The sequence below is a fragment of the Bombus vancouverensis genome, chromosome 5 (assembly GCF_051014615.1).
Source record: "Bombus vancouverensis nearcticus chromosome 5, iyBomVanc1_principal, whole genome shotgun sequence".
NCBI classification, from domain to species: domain Eukaryota; kingdom Metazoa; phylum Arthropoda; class Insecta; order Hymenoptera; family Apidae; genus Bombus; species Bombus vancouverensis.
The window spans coordinates 12,272,283-12,296,614 of record NC_134915.1 but is presented as its reverse complement, the minus strand read 5'-3'; the positions used below and the strand labels follow the sequence as shown (position 1 = coordinate 12,296,614).

The following is a 24,332-nucleotide window of genomic DNA, read 5'->3' as shown; positions in this document are numbered from 1 at the left end:
TTCTTTGCATATTTCTCTCTCATTTCCACTTTCTATCCTCGTTTAATTTTCCTTGCACGGATGAGGATCTTCCTCTATATTTTATCTCGCTCGCTCTCGCCGAATCTTTACGTTTCCTCTTATTCGCTCTCGTTGCGACGAGTATGCACGATCACGCACGCTTAAAACAAGAGTACACAGTAGGTGGGTACGTTCTTTCACGCACACACGCGTTCAATCGCGAGAGATACGCTCTCTCTTTCTATGTTAATTCGTGCGTCGTACACGTATACGCGTAGAAGGAGTCTACTTACACAAGAGAGCAGGCGGGGGACCGCGTTCTAAAGCTACGCTACTAGCCGGAGAGGAGATTTCTTATTTCTGCTCTGGTAAATCTGTCGCCCCAGTCAGTGAGGCAGCGAAGGGCGAGCCGCGCACCATTGACCGTGTCCGTGCTTCTTTTTTCGTCTCGTCTAGCCGCGACTCCGCCGTTACTGCCTTTCTCGTTCTCGCTGCCCCTTCCCTCCCCCTGCCCCTTTCTCTTGTTCCTCTTTTTCGTTTATGTCCACGTTTCTTCTTTTATAGGGCGAGTGCACACGGACACGGTGCCGCGCACCGGATTATTTACCGTTCAATTGTCGCGTTTTTCCGTGTACAGCCGCGAGAACGCCTTCAGTGTCCCCCTTCGGTGCGCGTGAATGAAGGACGACGAAGGAAGGCGGCGTGGCTCCCTTCACGCTCGTTACCACTCGATTCATCCAGTGTTCTCCACCTTTCACCTGGCTCGCGTGTCCTTTCCGCATTCGCCCAAGTGACTTACCGATACCTCCTCGGCCAACCTAATTACCCACGTATTCTGTTATTCGTTCTGTTACGTGTACGACAGGAGAATTTCAAGATCGGAAGATCGTTCGAGATTGTTCGAGACGATCGGGGCGATCTGTTGCACGTATCGGTGGAAAATGTGAAGCGGGAGGGATGCTGATAGTCGAAGGAACACGGTTGGTGCAGACCGGTGAACGCAGTGCAGACTTTATGAGATCGTTGCACGAGCTTTGCAAGCTATTACCGAGATCGGCAAATCGGAAGATCGAGTAAGCGAATCGCGCGATCAGCCTGCATAGTATAATTAAAGCGGAGAAAAGCGGAGTGAACGGGGCAAGGTCTGCGGAGGAACTGGAGGAACCGCGTTGCGCGTAGCCGACGGCTGCAAGGCTGCTCTTCCTCATGGATCCCATCGTGCTAGGTGAGAAATTGCTCCTACGATTCCCACTTCGTGTTCGTACCATACGACAACGTAACTACGATTACGTAATGATGTACCTTTTGTGAATATTTTTTTCAATAAACATTGCTACATGTTGAGGAGAATTCATTGCTGGTTTGTTGGAACAGTTGGAACAGTCGAAGAAGAATTTGCTTTATGTTGCTGAAAATAGCTGGAGAATATATGCAGAAACGTATCTGCGGAAAATTATATTTGAACGATATTTGTTGAACCGTCTAATTATGAAACTAACGCGATCGAAGAGTCGAAACTCGTAGAAGCAGAGCTTTCGAACTTGTTGGATACAAAATACATCGCTCGAAAGTTTTACGACAGTTGTCACATCTTCTACGAAATTGTAAAATATTGAGAGATAGTCAACGTACGTAACGATACATCGAAGACCGACGTTTCGCTAAAAATAAGAGATACGTTGCCGTATGTAGCTGTTACGTTACATTGGTATAAGCTTACGTTAGCGTTACATGCCATAGAATTGATTTACCACGCTTGATATGTACTTTCGTCAAACTTTGAGTTCTGTTAGCGTCACGTTATTTCTGTTTCGCGATTAATGGGACCATCCGCGCCTTATCTGCGGCGAAATTTCAAAGCGTGATGTAACTTTATATAGAGCGATGAATCGCGGGTGTCTCGACGCCGGTCTCCTAGTGAAACTCATTTTCTTCTCGTACGTTTTTGCCCGAATGCGACTGTTCGACGAGATGAAAGATCGAATCTCGATGGCGCGCGATGTGTTTGCATATGCCAATCAACTTCGACCTAATTGAATTTATAATTAAATGAGACGTGGCGCTTGGTTGTATCTTGGTGTGGCGCCGTCGCTCGCCACTTATTAATTTCAAGCGAATCGCGTACGATAATGAAATAGGTTGCCAGAATTATCTACCAACACGAGCGCATCTAAACACCGTGCGCAAGCTCGATTCATTCCAATTTTTTGTTTACGATCGCTAGAATGCATCTAAATCTCTTCTATCGGCTCTGCCAGTCTCGACAAACGATATTCGATCATTCCTCGATCGTACGACCATCGTCCAACGAAGCTTTCTGTTTCCTTTTCATCATCATTTTCACCGTGTAGTTGCTCGAAAGAAATTTTAGACAATTCATTTACGACAAATGCGTATCAACGACGATTTTTCAAAAGAAATCTGTTAACGGAGGAGGACTCGTATTATAATTTTTTAATCCCAATCTCGCTCTTCTTTTTTTTCAACAAATTATACGTACGAAAATTATACGTATCAGCAACGATCCTGTCGTATTCTATTTTTCCCAAACGTTAGAAATTCGTTAACGATAACGACGTGCAATGGGTCCAAAAAGCGACCCAAAGAACTGGTAGCAGAGTTAAGAAGAAGGAATATGCGGAAACAGAAATTTATTTACTTATCGACATACGAGCGAAAGCGTACGCATTAGCGTACGTAAGCTGAATAACGTGCTGACTTGGACAGCCGATAGGATCGATACGATTTACGAAAGCTTCGATATAAATATAAATAGTTGGCAAATGGTGGAATAATTCGCGTGAAAGATTCTACGAGTCGAGTCCATTCATAGAAAGTATACTGTACTCATTTCTCCAGAAACCTTTGACCTTGCTGGGTGCCGGATGCCCTCCTCGGCTCCTTATCGCTCTGCTTTCGATCTTTCTTCCTTTTTTTTTTTCTTTTCCTTCTGAAACTCTCGACCAGGCGTAGCAACCGTATATCGGGACTGGCCGTGGCCACGAAGCGTAGAACGAATCCGTTCGGTGTTTAATAATTATGTCAGCGGCGTTTTCTGGCTTGACGAATATCGAAGTGGACCGTCCTAACGAGACTGTTTCGCAGACGGTTCTCAGGGAGCATGATCTATGCCACCAGATACCGGTGAAACGTCCAGCCAACTGCGCATTTCTGTTAACTAAACAGATCTTTGGAAATACGGAGAGAGTTTCCTCTGATATATGTTATCGTAACGTTGGCTGTTATTACGCTATCCTCCGATTTCGTCTTCCTCGATTAATTATTCTTATCGCAACAAATCTGGAAAAAAAGTTTATTCCTTGTACAATGTCGATCGTATTGTACGTTGACGATGTATTGTCATTTCCAAAGGCAGTGGATGAAATCGATTTAATAAGAATTTTCTAGATCTTACTTTCGCGATGATGTTTTCTCTCAAATGTTCACCGGGAAAGGTTCTTAAAAATTTATTCCGTTTTTCGTCTATTTTCCCAACAAATTGATCCACTTTTCGGTAAGATGAGTATCCGCGCCACGACACGATAGTTGCAAAACGTATGACAATTGCAAAAGTGTCGATCCTCTTTGGAAAACGTCTAGAGGAATGACACGTCCGATCGACGATGCTGAACCGAGTGCACGATGACCTACATTTTGGTAACGCAGGATCATAAATCTCGATGATGTTCCACGTTTATTGTGACGCGCGAAACGCTGCCGATGACCTAGATCTATCGTTACCCTTGCAGCAATACCGATCTTTACACAGACGTATGGACGCGCGACATTATTTCGTACATGTACGAATCGCGGGCCAACCTATCCATCTTACTTACGCATAATTAAAAAATCTATTAGCTCGAGTGTTTCCCAAAAAGTATTCGATTAGGACGAAGACTTTGTGCGGGAAACATGCAATAAATCATAGGAAGCGTAGACAGTATACGCGATACGAGTCCTCTTTTTAAATATTTATAAAAATCCGGAAATATCTAGTCGTACGAGTCATGTTTTTCTTGATGATAAACGATAAATATACAGCCGGTTACGTTAATTCGTCGAAATAGGTCTATACGGAAACGAGCTTTAGATTTCAGGCTGAAAATCGTGGAAAACTGCGTTTGTCGCTATTTTCCATCGCTCGTAGCTCGTGGCAACGTTAACCGGTTCCAATGAAATTTTCAGCACTTTCGGTGCTATAGCGTAACTGGCATAAATCTACAAAACGTATCGTTTAATTTTTCTTTACAGCATCGGGTGGAAAAGTTGTAAAAAGCGACGTTTATTATCGCTGATCGATCGTAACTTTTTTCGAAAGTTTCTTACGCCTCATTCAGCGCGTTAATTCTTCTAACTTCTCAAGGAAATCCGAGTACTTCGATTCGATTTTAAAAATGTTATCCTGCTTCGAAGGGTATATTTTAATAGGACCGACCGCGATGACCGCGTTGTGAAAGTCGGTAAAATTTCGCAGCGCGAGTAGAAAGAAGAACGATGGAAACGGAGGCGATGTTTGAGTCGGTTTAAAACGCCTGTGTTATCGGGCTCTGGTTTTTTCTCCAATGACGTTGACAATCTCTGAAGTCATTGACACCAATACACCCGTAGCCACATGTACGGTTCAAGACCTCGATATGTAACCGCGGTACATTGGAAACGTATTCCGTAGATAAAACGACGTTTTATGTTCCTTTTGTATTCCTTCACGCCTGTTTACGTGGGTGAGACATTACGGCGGACGATACAAATTTGTCACGGTACTTCGCAACGAACGATTGACCGTTAAACGATCCTCCGTTATTTTGCACTGATCGCCAACCGTTTCACAAAGCTATCTGTGGACGTTGAGATTCATCAATCGCGTTTAACAATGCTCGTAATGTGCACGCTGCTATCGACGTGCAATAATTAAGCGATTAATGCACTACTGGTCGGCTGATGCTTAATTCTTAACTGCTGCTGTGGGGGTCCAGTTAGAATAGTATCGTTATGCTTTCGCTCTAACGCTAGAACTATAGACCTGTAGTGGCGTTGTAGTGAAAATAAACAGGTATATTTCGTTGTTAGACCGCCGATGTTTATGCAAATTCATATCTTACGAGGACAAAGATTTAGTTCACCTACTAAATATTATAAGAAATATCGTACATACTGCGAGGTCCAGACTAGTTACAAACAATGTTGTACTTTTGCTTTAACGCTATGATATATAGATGTATAGCTATAGATAAGATAGGACTCGTAACATAAAAGATTATGATTAAAATGAAAACATCAAATGTAGTGGGAATAAATGCGTATGTTTTGTTGTTAGATTTCCGATATCTGCTTATGCAAATTAATAATACAAAGAGAAAGCTAAAAAATTAAAATTAATAAATTCTTATGAAGACAAAGATTTAGCTCATCTGTATTAAATATTATACAAGGTTTGGACATTTCGTGTAGTTTTTTATAGACAACATTGGAAAAGATTTTCGCGTTAATTTGGATGAAAGGAGGATACTGTTCGATTCTGTAGTCTAAGTAGAAAATCAGATTGTTCCCTATGAAAGATTCGGGAGAACGTCTCGTGTCTTATTGACACTGTCAGACAACGTGCAGTTACAGATTCATTAGCGTTCAATTAGTACCGTTTGTTCTAGTTAAACAAGGAAGCTAGCTTTTAAGGGTCCAGTTGACAAAGGACTGCTCAAATACTTGTGCTGGCTTCTGGAGTTGTCTCGAGCTACCTACCAACTGTTCTGTCTCTGACTTCCTTTCTCAGGGATGTTTCGAATCCTCTTTCAGCCCTCTCAGAAGGTTTGAAAACTTCGCGACAATTTGGTCGTTAATTTCTCGACCCTTTTAAAGCTAATTTCATTGGAGAACGTCCGTATTTGCTACTATGACTTTTGACTAAATTTAAAGCAAATTTGCTAACTACAAATTACAGATTCCTAAAGGTCCTGCAAATACTCCGAACGCTCCTAAAACATCGTCGTATCGAACCGGTTCGTAAAATCTTTCATTCTGGATGTTTCATCGAGTTTAATTGTAGGAACGTTAAAACACTGCCTTACGAAGTGAAGCTAAAACGATTATCTACCAATTACTATCTAAATATACTAAAATTGCATCGATATCGCTAAATACGTAAATAGTGGATTACCCAAACCGTAAGAGATGATATCTTCTTTTTTGCGACTGTTAAGCAACACTTTAATGTGTCTCTCTCGTTCTCAGAATCATATTTTCGGGATTATGGAACTTTCAGTAAAATGTTATTGCACGACGATCTCTTCGGTCGTTTAAAGGAATGGATATTGTTAATGAATAAATTTGGAAACATAATCGACTCGTTGAGACGGTAAACGATGTAAACTATTAAACTATGTAAATATCTCGATTGGAATAAGAAACACATTTCTGTTTATTTTGACATTTATATTACCTACTAAACATAGTTAAATTTGTTTATTTGATCCTATGCTCTAATTCGTATCTAAGTATCAGGACGCCTGCTATTTTTATGCGATACTTCACGATTAATTTAAAGTATCCAAGAAACAATTTAATCGATCAATCTTCTGTATACGACGCTGCAACCTAATATTTGTCCAAATTATTTGCATTACAACATGATATAGTATTATAATAAGTTATGATTGATCTCGAAAGTTTGCTGATCTAAATCCTACTAGAAAAATTGAAGGTAGATTAGATCAGATATTCGAAAAAATCTGTTCAAAATCTGAATCCATATTATATAATCATCCACAGTTTATACATAACACGAGTCCCTTGTAGTCTAACGTTTCAAGCGAAACGATAACTCTTAGAGCTTTTGATCATTTTTCAATGACTTTTCAGGTTCACTGAACTTCTCGCAAGTGTACCAATGCCTATGAACGGAAACCTTCGATGAAAACCTCGATTTGCACATGTCTATAGGAATGAAAATTAAAAGCTGCGAATGAAAAGACGAAAGAATGTTTTCGACCGACATTAACGAAGTTAACCCTCTGACTGTACCTCAGGTAATGTAGCGTGGATCGCGATTTGGCTATGAAAGCGTGGCAAGGTGGAACGTATCGTATGGACTATTAGATACGGCATATAGTCATCCACAAACAACGATCGTAAGGCGAAACGATCCGGAGATGTATCGTTGACAAGTTATTACTTGCACGATTTGGACGTGAAGTTTTGCATACTCGTCTCGTGATTCAAGATCCTGGCGGCCCGCCACAGGGGTTTCTTCTAATAGCCCATCCCAAAAACCTGTCGCGACTCTATAGCATTCAGAGTCGAGTAGCAATTTTCGTCTCGGCACAGAACATGCTTTCAATTACGGCTCGCTCTTCGTTTACTTCGGTATTCATCTTCGAGGTCTTCGTCTTCTCTAGGAAAACTTAACTCTCTCGATTCCGTCTTCGGTATATTATACCGAATGATGTGTCAGAATAGACAAAACGATCGATCGATAAATTTCCTTAGAAATCTCATAGGTAGATTCGCAAGTTTACTAACTTCGAATTACAAATACGTACTTCGAACGTTTCTGAAACATCGTTTCATCGAGCTGGATCGTAAAATCGTTTTATTTTGAGCGATGCTGCGTTATTGGGGAGTTTCTGTGATTTCTGTTTTTGCAAAGTATATGGACAAAGTCTCTCGCATATCTCGTATTTTAATTTCTTTAGCCAATTTTCCTAATGCGCAGAGGCTAAATTTGATGGAAGGGGAAGGTCGTTATTAATCATTTAGGCGAAAGGAATATTATTTGTTTAATTTAACGAAAATCGAGCCGCGTTTGAAGGATCTAAGTGAAAAAAGGGAACGTAATTTTCGGCGGAGCGCGTTTTTTGTTCGTCCATCGAATATATTTCGGTCCCACTGTCATCGCGTATTCCAGATGTGAGCCGGCCTCACGCACACGCGTGTGCGAGATAAATTTTGCACGCGTGTATTTTAGGTTGCGCGAAGAAAGGTACGGTCTCTCGGAGGGAAAGGGAAGCCGAGTAAAAATCGCGCGGGAAACTTACAAATCTATTCGTTAAACGCTTAATGAATAAACCGAGTGCGTAATTTCGTCGACGAGAAGAGACGCTTTCAAAATCACGATTTAACTGGTGATTAAAATTGATTGAATTGTACGGGCTCGAAGTTGCGAGGAAATCAACGTCAAACGATCGGTATTATCGACCGTGGTTGAAAACTGAGCTTAAAGTTCAAAGGAAATGGTTGGATATTTACAAGGAACATAAACGTCACGGTGAAAAATTTTGAAGAGAAGAGTTGCTTGACGAGATAATCGTGTTTCGTTAGCAGAGGAATCAGAGAGTTCGATTGAAAATCATCGTAACACTCGGTTTGCTCGGCAGCCGCATGTGGAAATCGGCAGAGCTATGATGAAACTATGTTCGACGAGGTCAAACGAGGTTATCATGAAAAATGTACCGCGATTAGCATATAATTAATTTCCTCGTGCATCGAGTTGCATAAATTTCACGCTTATAAATAGACTCTCTGCTAATCGACGAAAAAAATTCAAAATCCGTTCTTTCGATGTCGGGATCCGACGAGTTTTTTTCTTAAAGAGTTCGCGAAAAATATATTCCTGGCATATATAAATTAACCATTCGCGATAACGTGACATGATTTACGATTTATATTACTTGCATGTAACTGCGTGTATTGCTATACTTGGATCGAACGCGATAGACGATTCGATTACAATTCCCAGTTTTTAGATTACGCGAAATCCCGTTCGAATTATTGAGAATCTTTTCGGTTTCGCAGCAGAATCGAAGAAAAGTAGCAGAGGTTTGCGAACTAACTAACGCGCTGTTATACGGCGAATCGAAAGCATATGTTCAACGCACTTTTGTTAATTATTAACATTATGACTGCGTAAGAGGTGGCACATAGGTCCTAACAATTCTATTTGGCCAGTGCCCAGGTTATGAGGCCTCTGGAAATAATGATGAAACATGACAGGACTATTTTCAACGTCTGCGGATTCAACGTGAGCACGTGTTATAAATCTATGCTCGTGCATCGACTCGGTATTCCGCTAAGTATTTCGGCTAAATATCAAGATTCACGACCCTTCCGAATATTCTCCATTCCATGAAACGATCTCGCGAATCCTAACTAGCTCCGCGACTCCACCTCGTTAACTATCCTTTCGTTAATTTAATTAATCACCGAACGCTCTACGCTGGCGATGAGACCAAGTTCAATGCGTAGTGGTACGAATACGAGTCAGTTCTAGTACAAAGGTCTCGCTTTATGACATTCTATTGTTAATCGTAGGAGATTATGTTCCGCTTTATTTGGATCGATTCCGTAGAGTTCGAGAACGTACATGTACTTATGAGTACTTAGACACTTTGATTAGATTTGAAGGAAACCTAAACTGCTAATAAATTTGAAAGGAATTTCATAAAAATGATAGGTCGAGTAGTGAAAGGCAGAAACTAAATATTAGGAATATCATTGGATATTGTTCAATAGAAAGCCGAAGCAAATAGAAAACTACCACAAGGATATCGACAACTACTCTTCTATTTAAAGTACTCATAAAGCTTCGAATTTACGTAATTGAAATCCTCTTATGTTCGAAAGCGTCGTTTCCATTTGTCAAGTTCCATATAGACAGTTCGAACCTATTTTCTTTCAAAATATTCGTTAAATAAACCTACCTTCTAACGATGTATCGAGGTGGATGGAAAAGACTAAAGCAAGGAATGTAGATCTGATAAACTCAACACAATCGTAGAGATGGGCAGGCGTATTGGCGGAAAATGTCACATAAATACAAATAAAACAACACAGAGTAATGCGTGAAGGCGAGCGATACAGAGCAGTGCCATCCAGTGCTGTACCACTGTATTCGATGGATTTCGAGCCAAAACTTGCTCCAGATCGTTTCAGATCGTTTCAACTTGTTCCACGTTCACGGTGTAAAACGAAGAACCTTTAATCTTCGACACGGTGCGGCGTTTGCGTTGGAAGGAACTAATCAGTGACATGTGGGCGCCGGGGTGCAGACGAGCGCGGAAATTAAACGAAAGATCCGTTTCTATAAAAGAGGAGCGAGAGGCCGACAAAGGGGATAGGCAGAGGGGTCGATAATTAGCGAGTGAGAATGGTAGACAAACACTGGTCGCGTTTCGGGCATCTATGTAAGCGGAACACGTGTTTTCGAGGGTGACACTGACATCCATCACTCGTCCGGTGTACGCCCACATCACGGACTCGCGCGTCCGTCGTTCAACTTTTCTACTTATACACCAGCAGCGTGCACCAGCCGATTTTTGCTGCTTCTTTTATCCGCGACAATTTGTTCCGCCTCCCCGGTATCGTTTTCGCAAATTTCCAGCTACCAAATTAGTCGATCCTTCCCTCGTCGTCTCGCCGGCTCGCTGCTTTTTATCGTTTTCTTCTTCGTTCCTTGGAAAACGAGGCGTGCATGCCACGAGAAATAATTGGAGGATCGTTTACGGTTTACACGAATAACAACATACATAGCTACGAGCGAGATCGAAGAGATTTAGGACCACGCGCGAGACGAGTTAGGACCATGTTTCACTTTTTCAGTTGCGCGTCGTAAACGTCAAATTGTCGTTAGCTGTCCATGTTATTACCGAACCTGTGTAAAAGCTCGTGCACTGATCTATTTGATACATTGCTATACTGTGTCGTGCAGCTATATTGCTACATAAATTGTAGTATGTCGTGCTAGAGTTGAACGTTATTGAAAATATCTGGAACCTATTCAAATTATGATTCGAAGAGAAAATTTCAAAATGTTTGGCAAAATAACGAGAACATAAATTACCTGATACGACAGCTCATGTGCAGCGTATCTGAAATGTTACGAATTGCAATCCAAGCGGGAGAAGTACAAATTATTAACATATAAAAGTACCTATACTCGATCTCTCGAAGCTCGTTCTATAAACTTACATAAATTGAAGGCAACCTATCTCTATAAAGGTATGATATATACCTTTGGTCCGCGTGGTTTTCGATCAATCGACCATTCAACGTAATGTCCGTGTCACGGTTTGACGTTATCAATTATGCCTGGACTCGCGCTATCAATCTCGATCACGAGCATGACGTCGACTTCCATCGTTTCTCTAATATAACCCACGATTGTGGTAAAATCGTCTGTTAACTTATAAAGCTTCCGTTGATTCGCTTGTGATTCATTTCATTTTCTTTCCCTTTCTTCCCTTTTGCCCTGCGTCTACGCGAAGAACCGCTCAAATTTCTCGGATCCCGCGAATCGAGGTGGAATATATCGTCGTAGGAAGATCGAGTGGACGCATACGTCTGCGAATCGCGCGCGTGGAACCAACGATCTGGCCATTTCACGCGCGCACACGCGCGTGAACGTCGCGGTGCACGCAATATTATTAGACTTTTTCTCCGGTCTACGGTGATAAATGGCCGACATCAAAGGGTCCGACGCGTGTAGTCATTTTACACGCGTGTAATACACGTATTCATCGTTGAGGAGGGTGAACCGTGCACGCGTGTGTGTCTGCACACATGCTCTGCACCCGGAGGATCTCTTTCCCATTCGGGACATTCTTCTTTTTCTCTGATACTGTCAACCGAGGAACATTGACGGTGTAGAGTTTATTAACATCGATAGGTACGAGCTCGTACACTTTAACATTTACAATTCGTCGCTCCAGTTCTTAAGCCTGATTTGTACCAGCGGTCAAAGTTCGATCAATCAAACGCTCGGTGTTCTTTCGCGATTTTTATTGCTACTATGTCGATGTCACGGTCAACAGATTTTCACTTGAGCCGATCGTACCGCCTATTGTGAATGCTTTCCTTGAATTACGTATATAGCGATTTTGACCGACGGTTGACTCGATGCGATCTGACCGTACCGTGATCGCCAGTGTGAATCAAGCTTAAAGATATTCGTAGCGCGACGACATCCCTCGAAAGTAAAACACGCTGAGACTCGAAAGCCATATAAAGAAAGAAAGAAAGCCATAGAAAGAAATTTCTTGGCTGTCTACACTTCCTACACGCACACACTAAGGAATAATTCAGAAATGGACAGAATGACAACTTCGCATTGTAACATAGAGATATTTTGCACGCTGAGATTACTGATGCTATATATACCACAATTACTTTGATTCGAAACTGGCGAGGTCGGAGCTGCACTTGAAAAAGAAGGATTCTTCTGGTCGTTTTACAGAACATAGATGTTAGTTTCCTAACAACTTTGTGAAACCGGTTTTTCCGTAATTGATCAAAAAGTCAGTTTACCAGCGACCTTACTACGGGGAATTACGGGTTAAAACTTTCAACTTTGAAGATGAATATCTCTAGCACTATAAATTGACTCTATAAACAACTATAAACTGGCAGAACTTGTTGCGAATTTGTATTCTTTATACCAATGAAACATACGTGGATCAGTCAATTACATTTCGATCGATAGGATTGTTACAACAAGGAGGTAGCTTCACTTTCCAGTAATTCGGGAGAACCAGCAAGAACCGACTCAAAATCAATCAAAAGCATGTCACTTTTACTGAAAGTGAAATATATTCACGGCCAACTAATATTCGTTGTAACAATACCGAAAGACGAAACTCTTCTTCATATGCTTCACAAAGAGATCAATGTATTGTGCAATGTCTAAATTGGTTTATAAGATTTCGATATTTGTCTTCTCGAATCTACTTTTGTTTTCGTTCCTGTTATCGGCTGGACTTAAAGCTGGTAGGCTTAGGGAGAAACCTATAAACCGCCGAGAATTTATTGCCGACCCTTATTGGATTACTAGAGCTTAGGTCCTTTAAGACTCGAGGACTAATGCTCGAGGAGTAAGAAAAATATTTCCCTTAAATCGCATAAAGAAAGGAACATTTCGTTGAACGTAAGGTTCTATTCTTTATAAGGTTCTATTCTTTATAAGGTTCTATTCTTTATGTAAGGTTATAAGGTGCTATTCTGCAAACAATCACGAAGATAATAATTGTTTTACATTTTCGTTACTTATAAAGACGACAAGTCTTAGAAGAAATATTTCTATTTCTTAAAACAGGCTCCATATCTGGCAGCCCAGAAATTTTATCTTTCAACGTCTCTGTCTCGTCCGACAAATTTTTAATTCCACTTTACTTCCAATTCTATCGCGAGCGTGATCTCGATTCGGCGAGTTGTCGACAGTTTCGTGGGAACAGCTCGAGAGCCAAGGAAATTCATCGTAATTATAAATCTATCATGCGAGCGGTTTATCCCTTCATTAATTACTCACCTATAGAAGAGAGCCGACGAGGAGCACGCATAAACCACGGGGCTTGTCTTCCGTTTAACGAGCCCGCGCTGCTCCCTCGCGATCGAACGGTTCGCCGGCAAAAAGACGGAGTTTTAATGTAACGCGGGTCATTAAGTCCAAATCGTTGGAGTTTAACGGGCCACGTCGGGGTCGTTCCACGAATCGGCGATCCGCTGAAAAACTCGCTCCTTTTAGCGGGGTGATTCTTCGAAAATCGCCTCCTCGTTTGTCTTTCGATTAAAACCGGAGAGCTTTTTCCGGATTAAAGATAATATTTGCGTACCTGTCAACGGTAGATAAAAATTATGTCGTCTATATAACTCGTGTAACTCGCAATACAGTGTCTAACATACGCGCTAACTCGAAAAGTAACAAAATTACAGTAAAGGTATTGAAATCGGAACACCCTCGTCTTTGAAGCGCTTTATTGATACGATAACTGGATAGATAAGACGAAGAAAATTCAATGCTAAAAAAACGATCACAGCTATGAGCTCGCTCAAAACTCCCTTCGTCTACGTTCTCCAGAAGAACGGAGACGCATTGACGATCTTATCTTCCTGTTTAAATTTATTAACAAAAAAAAAAAAAAATGAACTGTTTTAATCCATACCATATCTAATATAAAATATAACGATCTAATATAAATCTAACATCAAGTAAAATGCGACTCGATGACCCTTCCAGACCTTTTCGTTCCTCTCCACTTTTTTCACAAAATTACTACACAGCTAACTTACTTTACCCTGATCCAATAGGTCCAATAGAACGTGTATATACACAGCAATGAAATACGTAACTCCGTAGACTCTCTTCCTGAATCTTTCAAATTCTTCAAAACTTCCACTCTACGTGTTATTTATTATAACCGTCTAAATTATATCGTTGTTTTTATGTAATCTTTTAAAATACACGATAATATTGTTTTATTCGTCTTTACTGCTCTACGTCGAGTACGTGAAGTATCGTAACTGTAATCCGTAATAGATCGTTTTTCCATGTACAGATAGATAAATAAATAGACAGATAAATAAGTAAATATCTATCAGCGAACAGCGAAAGAAACGAAAGTGGCGAGATCGCACCATTTGAAAATTACTTCAAGCGTCGTAAGTTCTAAAACGAACTTGCCCCACGTAAATTGATAGAGGATCGTCGATGGTGGAAACGTGGCGTAAAGGGCGCGTGTTTCGCGCCTCTGCCAAGAAGCCGCCATTACGGGGAGATCGAGGGGATGTCGAAAAGGGGGACGAAGAAAAAAAAAATGGTGGCCGGTGGCCGCGCAAAAACGCGTCTCTGCGGTCGGCGGCGTCGCCGACGAAACTCTTCTTCCAGGAATCACGGAGGCATCGTAGGGCCCTCCTTTCCGCCGCGGTTTTCTTATTTATTCCTCTTCTCCGTAACGCGTACGTCAGCTCGGCGTTCGCGTAGAAAAGAGAGACGATGAGTAGGGAATATGGAGACCGACGTAACCGAAGGGAGAAAGGGCCAAGCCACATAAATTTTGCCCCTTCCATGGACGGAGGAAAGTACACTCGCGTTCCTCGATGACGACTTCGTACTTCCTTCACGGATATCCGTTCACCTCTCTATTTCTACTGCACGCCACTTCAAATAGATGCAAAATGAAGAAAGGAGCTTTCGATCCTCGACATCAAAGAACCTGGAAGATGTCAACGCATTAACGTTTTTGCACTCGGGAAGACATCTGTTTGCGAAAAGGAGGACGTTCAATTCCTTTTGGTTTTCGTTCTCGTTTACGTTTGTTTCGTGTCGATCGTAAAGTAATATAGAACGAGGTATTTGCATATTGGCGAAAAATTCTATTTCGAGCGTCGCCTATAAATCCGCTGCGTTTTCCTGAATAATGGAAAATTAACGTGCTCGCCGGGAGTCCTAACAACACTTGAGCATCGGTCTCTCGAGTTAAAGATAGCTCTCTTATTATTCTCGTGACGGGTTGTTGTCTTTGCTTACCGGAGAATGGAATTTAGGTGGGTTTGGAACGTAGTTAGGGGCAATTGCTAGGGCATTGCTTCGCTAATTAAGGGTTGTTACAGACGAGCTCGGCCGAGTAGAGGCAACCGGCGTACATCTGCATCTCATTAAAACCCAACCCAGGCGCCAGGTGTAAGGCTCGATGCGAAGTATATTATAGTGGCGTTATTTAGTAGCCTAACCCGTCGAATCGATGCGAGATTACCCGCTCGTTTTACGTTCCAGCGTAACGTAAAATTATCCATGGCTTTCCCTTCGCGACGATTTTATAAGTCGACGTCGCGTTGCTGTTTCCGCGAATCGGAACGCGGGATTCGAATTGAGAAACGGGGTGTCACGTATCCGAAATAAGAGGACCGAATGAAGCAGAAATTTATTAAGAGTTTTATGGGCCCGGAGGGTCGCGACGTAATCAACCACGTTTTAAAAAGACGACCGACCCAAGGTGGCTGCCTAATTTTTCTTCGACTGCTTCCAACCGTTCTTCGACCACAACGAAGACGACCAGAGTTAACGCGCAAGTGGTGGGAATTTGCTCTCGACGTGTTCGCTCTCTTCCGATATAAATGAAAAAAATCTTTATTTTTAGGCTAATGCTCCCAGACGATCAACGAATATTGGACGATATTGTACCGACAATACGTACACGTTGATCCTTTTAGTTGAGAACCTTGAAACATTTATATATAGATATAGCAATGATAGTCTGAGGGCAGCCTAAGATCGTACAACGAATGTTCCACCGGCGGAGAGTAATTTGAAGAAACAATAGTTACAAATAAAATTTATATATCGAGTCTGGTCGTCTCGAGTCGATTGCTGTTATAGTTACCAAAAGCTAATGCACCGTTCGACGTTGTTTACGGACAGAGAGTAACGGGAGCGAACTCGGTGCAGATCAGCAGCAGCAACAGCAGCAACAGCCCCATCAACAACAGCAGCAGCAACAGTACGGCGAGGTGAACCAATTAGGGGGTGTGTTCGTAAATGGCCGACCCTTGCCAAATGCGGTCAGGTTGCGAATAGTGGAGCTTGCACAGCTGGGCATCAGGCCGTGCGACATCTCGCGGCAGCTGCGAGTCAGCCATGGTTGTGTCAGCAAGATCTTGGCCCGGTACCACGAGACAGGCAGCATACTGCCTGGCGCGATCGGTGGCAGCAAACCCCGTGTCACCACCCCGAAGGTGGTGCAGTATATCAAACAATTGAAACTGAAGGATCCTGGTATCTTCGCTTGGGAGATCAGGGATCGTTTATTGTCGGATGGCGTGTGCGACAAATACAACGTGCCATCGGTGAGCAGCATCTCGAGGATATTGAGGAACAAGGTCGGCGCGGCGACCGCGATTCATCATCATCCCCATCATCCGGCGCATCATCACCATCATCATCATTTGTACGCGGCCGCGGCCGCGGCTGGAGCCGCCCTTTGTCCTGTCCCGTATCCGCCGACGCCTTATCACGCAACGCCGCCGCCCGCTGTAACGCATCATCACCATCATCATCATCATCAAGGTTGGTAGCCTCAATGATCTCGCGACTTCTTGTTCTTCTTCCTCGAGCGAGAACTTTCTGCGATTTTCAGTTTCGCGCGTTCGCATCCGCGTTTCATTAGATGATTATATCAATGATATACGTACATGTAACACATAGATACGTATAGGTATCAGAAGTGCTGTTATCGATAACTCTTAAAGGCTATCGTGGTGGAAGTTTCACCCCGTCTTCGTGTTACTTAGTTGATCTTGTTGTTATCCGATCGAGTAGCATTTATTCGACTCGGCTGATTTCTGAGATAAAATGGAACGCACTGGGTGAAATTTCGTCGCTCGTAGCATCAACGTGATTCCCTGATAGCCTTCAAGGGTTGCATTCGGAGCAAAGTTCTCGCTCGAGACGCCAACCTACCGGGCACGGTACGTGACACATTGGTGGAAGAACACAGTAGGTGTGGCACCTCCTCTCTGTTCGTATCCCGATACGACAGAGAGGAGGAAAAAAAACACAAACCTGTCCAAAAAAAAGAAAACTTCGTTCTCCACCAGCGCAACTTGAAGTGTGCGTTCAGTTCTAGCAGCGAGCTCGCGGGATATCAGGCAACAGTCGCGTCTCTTTCTTCCATCCTGATACGAGCGCTGAATAATCGAATTCGAACGAACCTCTCCATACCAATTTGGTACCGGTGCGTTTCCAGTTGGGCCGACGACGCCGGGCAAGCTGTCACCGTCTTCCCCGACCGCTATTCATCCCGGTGTCGGCCATCAGACAGCTACTTCCGTCGGTCTACAGTGGCCGAGTTCTCACACGGTTCACGACATCCTCGCCACCGGCTGCAACTTGATCAATTCGCAGTCGTCTCCATCGCCAACGTCGCCATTGTGCGCTACGGTGAACAATAATCATCACCACGGTCACCACCATCATCATCATCAGAGCAACGACAACGCTGCCAGCAACAATAACAACGAGGAAACCAGCGGTTACCATCATCCGCACCACCATCACCATCATCAGCAGTATTACGCGTCGGCTCTGTACCATCATCATCATCACCATTCGGACACCGTGACCCCCGTGGCAACCACGTCACCGGTTCTCACTGTACAGTCGATCATGATGCAGTCGTCGGCGACGAACAGTCAACCAGCTAGTCCCTGTAATTGAAACGATCGTGACGTTAGATAGGATTTTATCGGATAGTAAACGCGAGTGGTGGAAAGACTGAGTAACTGGATCGTGGTATAAGACATATACATAGTGGTTGCATATGTATCCATGAGTTAATAATCGATATGTAATTAAGGAAAAGGACGATCGAAACGGCGAAAGTAAGTGGTTGTAAGTGAGAATAAAGACAAGAAACATAGGAATAGAGAAAGAGATATGAATAAGTACCTAATGGGGCGTGGCTGGCAAGAACGGTATATCATCTCACCAGTATTATATATTTTTATCGTCATTTGCCAAGAGTGCCTTCCTTCGAGTGCCATAAAGAAAATTGCACGTTCGTTATAATTCGTGAAACGGACTGTGAGAGAAGACGATCGAGATTGTCGCAACTTTTGAAAAAAGGATTTGCACGTTACTCGTGGAACCTGCGAATACTGTTTTAATCGTTTACCTTGTTTTATTTTTTCTTTTTTTTTTTTTTTTTGTATGTTTGTTCAAACTTTGCGTAGATTTAATGATATAATCGTTAAGGAAAGAAGATCGTTTATTCCCAGCGAAGCGAGATTCACGAGCGAGACGTTCGAAAAAAGCTCCCCCGATAAATTGGGAGGATGTTGTCGATATTATTTAACTGATAAACATGTACGATCGTGTCACGATTGTGCGATTATAGTCCTCTGCCATGCTTTTTTATGGAATGCAACTTTTGTCATTGGGAAATATATATTTTCCGTCAAGTTAAACAACGAGCTTACGTACTTCTTTTCCTTCTTCCAATCTTTTTCCATCCATACTTCGAAATCGAAGAGGAAAATCTACAAAGGGCGAAGGTACCTGGTATGTATTAAACAAATTTATCAATCAAAACCAAATTGTCTGAATGGCGTGATTTAAGTCTATCTATAGTTTCTATAATTACTACAAATACACAAGTGCCTTGAATGAAATTAATACTAATTCTCAATAATTACGTAGCCGTCTATTTTCGTGATACGACTTTAGATCCACATAATAACCACATAATATTATCTTCTACGTGTAACAAATACCACGCGAGTCAGTAGCATCTATCATTGTTGATCTGAGACATCGAAAAGATCGATCTGATAACAACGTATCTCAGACGGACTGTCTCTTTGCACGGCGACTTCGCTATAATTCACCGAAAATTTTTCCTCCTCCGACGTTAATTTACTTCCTAGCTCACGGCTCAGTTGGCACGCTGAAGAGTTCGAGAATACAACGGTGCTTTAGATTTCCTACAACTTCTCTTCTTTTTGGCACACCTTTCGAACGTTCGGTTCCCTACGGATGATAGTAAATGATTTATTTATTTTTTATCTTTTCTATCTTTATGTAATTTCCGAACGTTCAAATAACGCGGCCGTGTTTCAGTCGAAGTTAATCTGTTGCGGTGATCTTCTTAATTACCAAGGCTTCCGCGAAGCAAAAGGCGAAGTTCGTTTGAGACGCTGCGGTCCAGAATGAAAGAAAAACCGGCAAAGTCGTCGAGATTTAGTCGTCGGTGTGCTCGTGCAATCGCGAATTTCCAATCGATCGAAGCACAAGGTACGTATTCAGTTTGATCGCCGCTCCAGAAACAGTCGACGCCGTGCTCAAGAAACGACGCAGCAAGAAGAAAAGGCACGATATATTTACGTAGCTTCAGCGGCTAAACGCGAGTCTATAATTGCCAACTGTAAATTGCTGCGGTTGCTTGCATTTTAAATTTCAAACTCGAACGTTCAAATGTCCACACGTGCAAACGGAGCTTTGGATTTCAGCCGCTTCGTCCTGCAGGGAAGCTTTCAACAACGAAGAAATTAACTTTTGATCTTCGTTCCGTCGATTCTTGATTGACTGCGGCCAGCCAACGAATGAAAGAGCGAGTAGAACGTATGTGGAAGAATGGGATAGTCGTAAAGCACGTTCGATGGTATTGTGTCCGATGGAATTATTGTCTATCTCGGGCTTTTACGTATTCTGTTAACGGTCTTGTAATAAATGCGCGTACATGGATCGATTCGCGCGTAACTACCGATAACGTGGACTGCTTGATTGATGCTTCCATTCCGAATAATCAGCAACGTTTCTCTGTAACCACAGATAATGGCCGTGCAATGTTTAATGAGCTGCGATATCGTTCTTAAGGCGTACAAGCTTACAACTAAATTAATCGTTTCCTCTCTTGTTTTTCACAGAAACAATGTTTCTGGAAGAGAGCTGGCCGTTAACGTTTTGCCATTTTAATTAAACTTCGACCGTCGAAATGCTCGTTGCATAAGGGAACCCTGTTCGCCACGTAGCTTCGACTACGAGCAACGAGAATTATTCAAGAGAAGTAAGTACAAGTAATAATAAATCGCGGAATAATAAATACTATAGTATCCTTTCTGCTGATCTTAAATTTGCTAATGTTAATTATTTGTGACAACAAGCATGGATAGAGTACGTAACACGCTCGGCGCGCTCTTCTGTGCAAGTACATACGCGAGCGCGCACGAGCGTACGAAAGCACCACAAGTTATAAAAGCAAACGGACCGGCGTTGTCCAATCAGCGTTGATCGAGCGTGAAATCCCTCCTCTTCGACGAAATTAGACACCCACTTGGTGCTTCCAGCTTCACGATTCTTGGCCAAAATAACCAATGATAGTTTTTCCAATGGACCTCCTTTCAGCCGCCATTTATACAAAATCAACGTGGTCGCCATCTAAACATCGTTGGCTTATCATCGTATTTCATCGAAGAACGAGAAAGGACGAACTTGTCTAATTTCACGATCATCGCCTGTGTCGGAGACGATGTGACACCAAACAAACGAGATTCACGAAACTCTGAAAATTTGTTAGCTTTGCTGCCGACGTACACGCTATATAACCGTTTGCCTTTTTCTCCTGATGTTTAGGCGAGTTATAACATAATGAGCATCGCGCCGGCATGACGGTCTGTCCCTTTGAAATACGAATATCCCCTTTTCCATTCCGCGGTGAGATACTCCGCCCCGATACTCTATTACTCCCTAGTCAAAGGAGCCACAGAACCTGCTCACGGGAACCGCTTCTTTGGAAGTCGTTCAGTGTCGGCTTTCCATGTTCTCATTAACAGCGGGCCGCTTTTATTAACCGCGAAAAAGAAAGGGGGATGCTCCTTGGTCCTCGTAGTCTCTCCTTCCTGAAAAATTCTCATACGTGCGTACTGTGGAGAGATTTTCTGCAAGAATGAAAGAAGGAAGGAGGAGGAACGGAGATCTTGTGACGGACCGTGTAATGACTCCACACTATGGAGTAACAAGCGAGAGATTCGCGGATCAACCAACGGGTTGGTCCATAAGCGCGTGCGGTTTCGTATTCTCCGTCGATATTTACGACTTCTTCTCAACGTCGCGATAATTTTTGGACTCGTCGTTCGAAGAATTCCGCGATCCAATCTCCCAGTCGTGGAAAGAAACATTCGCCTCAATTATAACGGTGGGAGCAAACATTTGTTTCCGTTAATCTCCGTATCTTTCGAACGATTAATCGCTTTGTTATTGGCACGGAAAAATATACGCGGAAAAAGTGCGGTCGCACGAAAGAAGAAAACAGAAGCTATCGAACGACGTACCTAACGACGGTCATAGCCGATAGGCGATTATTATGAGATATAATATTCGATATGAAACGAAAACCGCGCAAACTGTTATCGATTAAGGTAGACATTTAATAACGACGATTTACTGATAAACGGAAGACGAATTATTAATCGTGGTAAAGAGACTTGGAGTATAACTCGAATTAGAAGAACGTCCAAAAATTTCGTTCTTCAAACTACGTACATCGTCGTGTAGAAAACATACAGAGTAATTTATCTCGGATGTAAAGGCTCCATCAAACAGTTACAGGTTCTAATATCAGAGGAGTGGACGGACATTGGCCGTGAATAGGCGTATAAATTTCCACGGCAAATACACGTCAGCGGTTTTTCAACGAACATGAAGACCCAAGCGTGAGATAAAGGTGTTCCTGGTCGTTGTGTCCGGTTGCGATTCCTTGCCGTTTAAAATACGGCGAGTTCTGGTAGCGAGCGTTTTGCTTCGCGCGGCACGCCGTGCTCGCGAACTCCGTCGCGCTCGATTACGAGCTACGCCATGACGAAGATACGCTAATAAATTAACGGGTAAATAAACCCTCCGCGAGAGAACAGGCCGCGCCGCGTATCTGTCTCGCTTAGAATAGAATAGAATGTATTAGAGGAGCACGGGCACGATTAATGGGCTGAGATTTCGCGCAAGTGGAAAGGCGCAGCGTCAACCTCGAGCCGCACGATTTCCCGAGAACGAGCTGAGGTAAACACGCTGATGGAATAACTTTTCCGTACTTTGAGAAACGTGCAATTTTTCCGTACAGTCTGTACAAACCCTGTGACGAGTCCACTGTGCGCGCCTTTTACGTGTCAAGTCTGTCAGCTCGTAGTGTCCACACTTAGAAGAAGAACAACTCACGGTATTCTGTTTGCTGATAGAGCGTTAAATGGTCTTATAGACTGTCTTTGAATCATCGAGAATTTCAAAATCAATCTGTTAGAAACATATCGCATTACGATCTCACATTACATACACTGGTTAGGTATCTTACTTTTAATCGCATTGCGTTAAATGCCAGCAATGCAAACTAATACTTGAATGGTAACTTATAACATGTAATATAATATTTTATATTCTAATAGGGTTTTCTTGTAAATAAATCGAAATTAAATCGTTCCTGTCGCATGTTCTTTCACCTTCTCGATTCAAATATCGAAATTCAAATATTCGAAGATCTTGGTAGAATGATATCTCCAATCTGACATCATCTACGTTTAAACGGGATTCCTGATCTCTGCTTCTTCTTGTTCCATCTTCTCTTATCCCGACGACAATGAAGTCTCTTTCTCGATAGGAAATAGGATGAAGGGAAAAGAGTAGAAGGAAGCGTGGTAATTAAGAAAACGTCACCGTTCCCGTGGTCCAGCGTGGTTCCTCTCGTCTGGAGGCGAGTCTTTGGCGCGTTTTCCATTCGGTGTACAAATAGCTCGCAGACCCCTAGCCCCTGTCGGCTCCTCTCATGTCTCCGCGACGCGTCGCGTCGCACGCTTCATGCCTCTGCGCTATCCGATGTCGAGCGTCGCCGCTCCAACTTTTAATCTGTTCCCTTTTTTCGCTTCCGTGGACGAGCGACGGGTAACGTGCGAGGCGATCTCGTGTATTTACCTCGTCTAGTCTTCAAAGCGGTTTTTAGAATTATTTATCAGCTGGTAAAATGGTGGAACAGAGAGGATCGTATTTTATCTGTGTGGTAAAAACAGAATCTTCTTTTACCTTGTTATGAACCTGCTCCGTCCAATTTTAACGAGTCTCGTGTGTCGTCACACGAGATAAATACTTCAACCACGAAACTACGAAGATTGTAAGAACGTTAACTCATCCGAAGCAAAGGTCTTGTCGTTTTTATTTAATTCTTCAGAAATTACAACTGTTTTCGTTTAGACCAAAGAGTAACATCTCGCGCGTCTTCGAAAGATTTAACGAATAAGCCTGGTTACTGTCTTCTACAGCGGATCAATGATCATTTTTATTCGTATTCGTTTACAGAGTAGCTTTAATTGAACCCGATCTTACTTAGAGTAATTTCATTTAAACGATATTTTAATGTAAATATTTTGTAAAGAGGTTACCGCTTACTGTCCAAAGGAGTTATTTTACCAAAGTGCAAAAGGAGGATGGAACGACGGCGCAGAGACGCATTAGCCATATTCCGAGGTTGCATGGCGGAACGCCCCTTTCATGCCATCCCCTCCTACCTTTGAATATCACAGGAAAGATAGAATGTCCCGTAGAATTCACCGACAAAGATTCGGAATTACGTTCTGGGCGTAAATTAGTTAACGAATTACAACGCTTAATCTTCGCTTCTTTATGAACTGTACCTCTTCTCATCGCTGAATCGTGTATCATCTTGCGGGGTGTTCAAGTTCGATTAAATGACAATTAATGAACTTTGAAAGTAAAAATGATACTTCTTCGGTATTATCCTTTGTTCGAATATTTACTGGAAAATTAATTTAGTCTGAAAAAATTTAATTATAATTTAGTTAATTTACAAAATATGCGAAAAGAAAATGTATGGGTACCATAATTGCCCGAAAAATGCAACAGTATGCAAAGTACTTTAAAGACGATTATCTCACGTAGATTTATACTACGTATTCGATTCAGGCAAATTTAAACGGTTTAAAAGTTATTAATAGTTATATTGTAAATTCGATCAATAGTAAAATTTTAATCGAATATGTAACAGAACTTAACTAAAGACGAAATGGACATGTACATAGAAGGA

General features: G+C 42.3%; 1 protein-coding gene across 1 annotated transcript; it reads left to right on the top strand.

Moving 5' to 3' along the window:
* The first annotated feature begins 378 nt into the window (after positions 1–378).
* On the top strand, positions 379–18,714 carry LOC117156071 (uncharacterized). Its single transcript, XM_033332781.2, has 3 exons — positions 379–1,225; positions 16,178–16,822; positions 17,502–18,714. Exons 1-3 carry the CDS (start codon positions 1,207–1,209, stop codon positions 17,969–17,971), a joined length of 1,134 nt encoding a protein of 377 aa, XP_033188672.1. The 5' UTR covers positions 379–1,206; the 3' UTR covers positions 17,972–18,714.
* The last annotated feature ends 5,618 nt before the right edge of the window (positions 18,715–24,332 follow it).